Source organism: Colobus angolensis, unplaced genomic scaffold (assembly GCF_000951035.1).
Source record: "Colobus angolensis palliatus isolate OR3802 unplaced genomic scaffold, Cang.pa_1.0 Scaffold89, whole genome shotgun sequence".
Taxonomy (NCBI): Eukaryota; Metazoa; Chordata; class Mammalia; order Primates; family Cercopithecidae; genus Colobus; species Colobus angolensis.
This window is the reverse complement of record NW_012122820.1, coordinates 852,255-852,805: the sequence shown is the minus strand read 5'-3', so window position 1 is coordinate 852,805 and position 551 is coordinate 852,255. Positions and strand designations below refer to the sequence as shown.

General features: G+C 67.7%; 1 protein-coding gene across 1 annotated transcript in view; it reads left to right on the top strand.

Annotated features, from left to right (window-relative positions):
- The window catches only part of PRKCZ (protein kinase C, zeta), a 141,052-nt gene that overhangs the window by 120,009 nt on the left and 20,492 nt on the right, over nucleotides 1-551 (top strand). The window contains exon 7 of the mRNA XM_011931086.1: nucleotides 440-526. Coding sequence (XP_011786476.1) covers nucleotides 440-526 — 87 coding nt within the window. The remainder of the gene's footprint in view (nucleotides 1-439; nucleotides 527-551) is intronic.

The following is a 551-nucleotide window of genomic DNA, read 5'->3' as shown; positions in this document are numbered from 1 at the left end:
CCCCCCCCGGGGCCTGCGGTGCTGTCCCCACGCAAGAAACCGCCTCGCTCCAGCCCCCGGCAGATCCTGCCCCAGCCCCCCGCCCTGGTCCAAGCCACCTCCGCTCCCACCTGGTGACAAGCCACCTCCTTCATTCCGGGGCCCACCCACACTTCCCAAGTCCACACACGGTGGCCAAGAGCAAAGGCCGGCGAGGCCCCTGCGTGACTCCCTCACCTGCCCACTTCACAAGCCGCCCTGCAGCCCGTCCCCACCAGCCCCTCTCTGCTGCCAGGGTGGTCCGGTTGCTCTTTGCTCTCCCCAGCCCCCAATGCCCCAGGCCTCTGCAAGACTGAACCTCTGAGAGGGCTCAGACCCACGAAAGCTGCTTCTGTGGGGCTTCTAAGGAGGCCGCCGTCTGCCGAGGTGACTGCAGCCTCCGACGCCTCTCTCCCTGCAGGCTGTTCCTGGTCATTGAGTACGTCAACGGCGGGGACCTGATGTTCCACATGCAGAGGCAGAGGAAGCTCCCCGAGGAGCACGCCAGGTGGGTGCGCGCTGAGGGGGTCGGG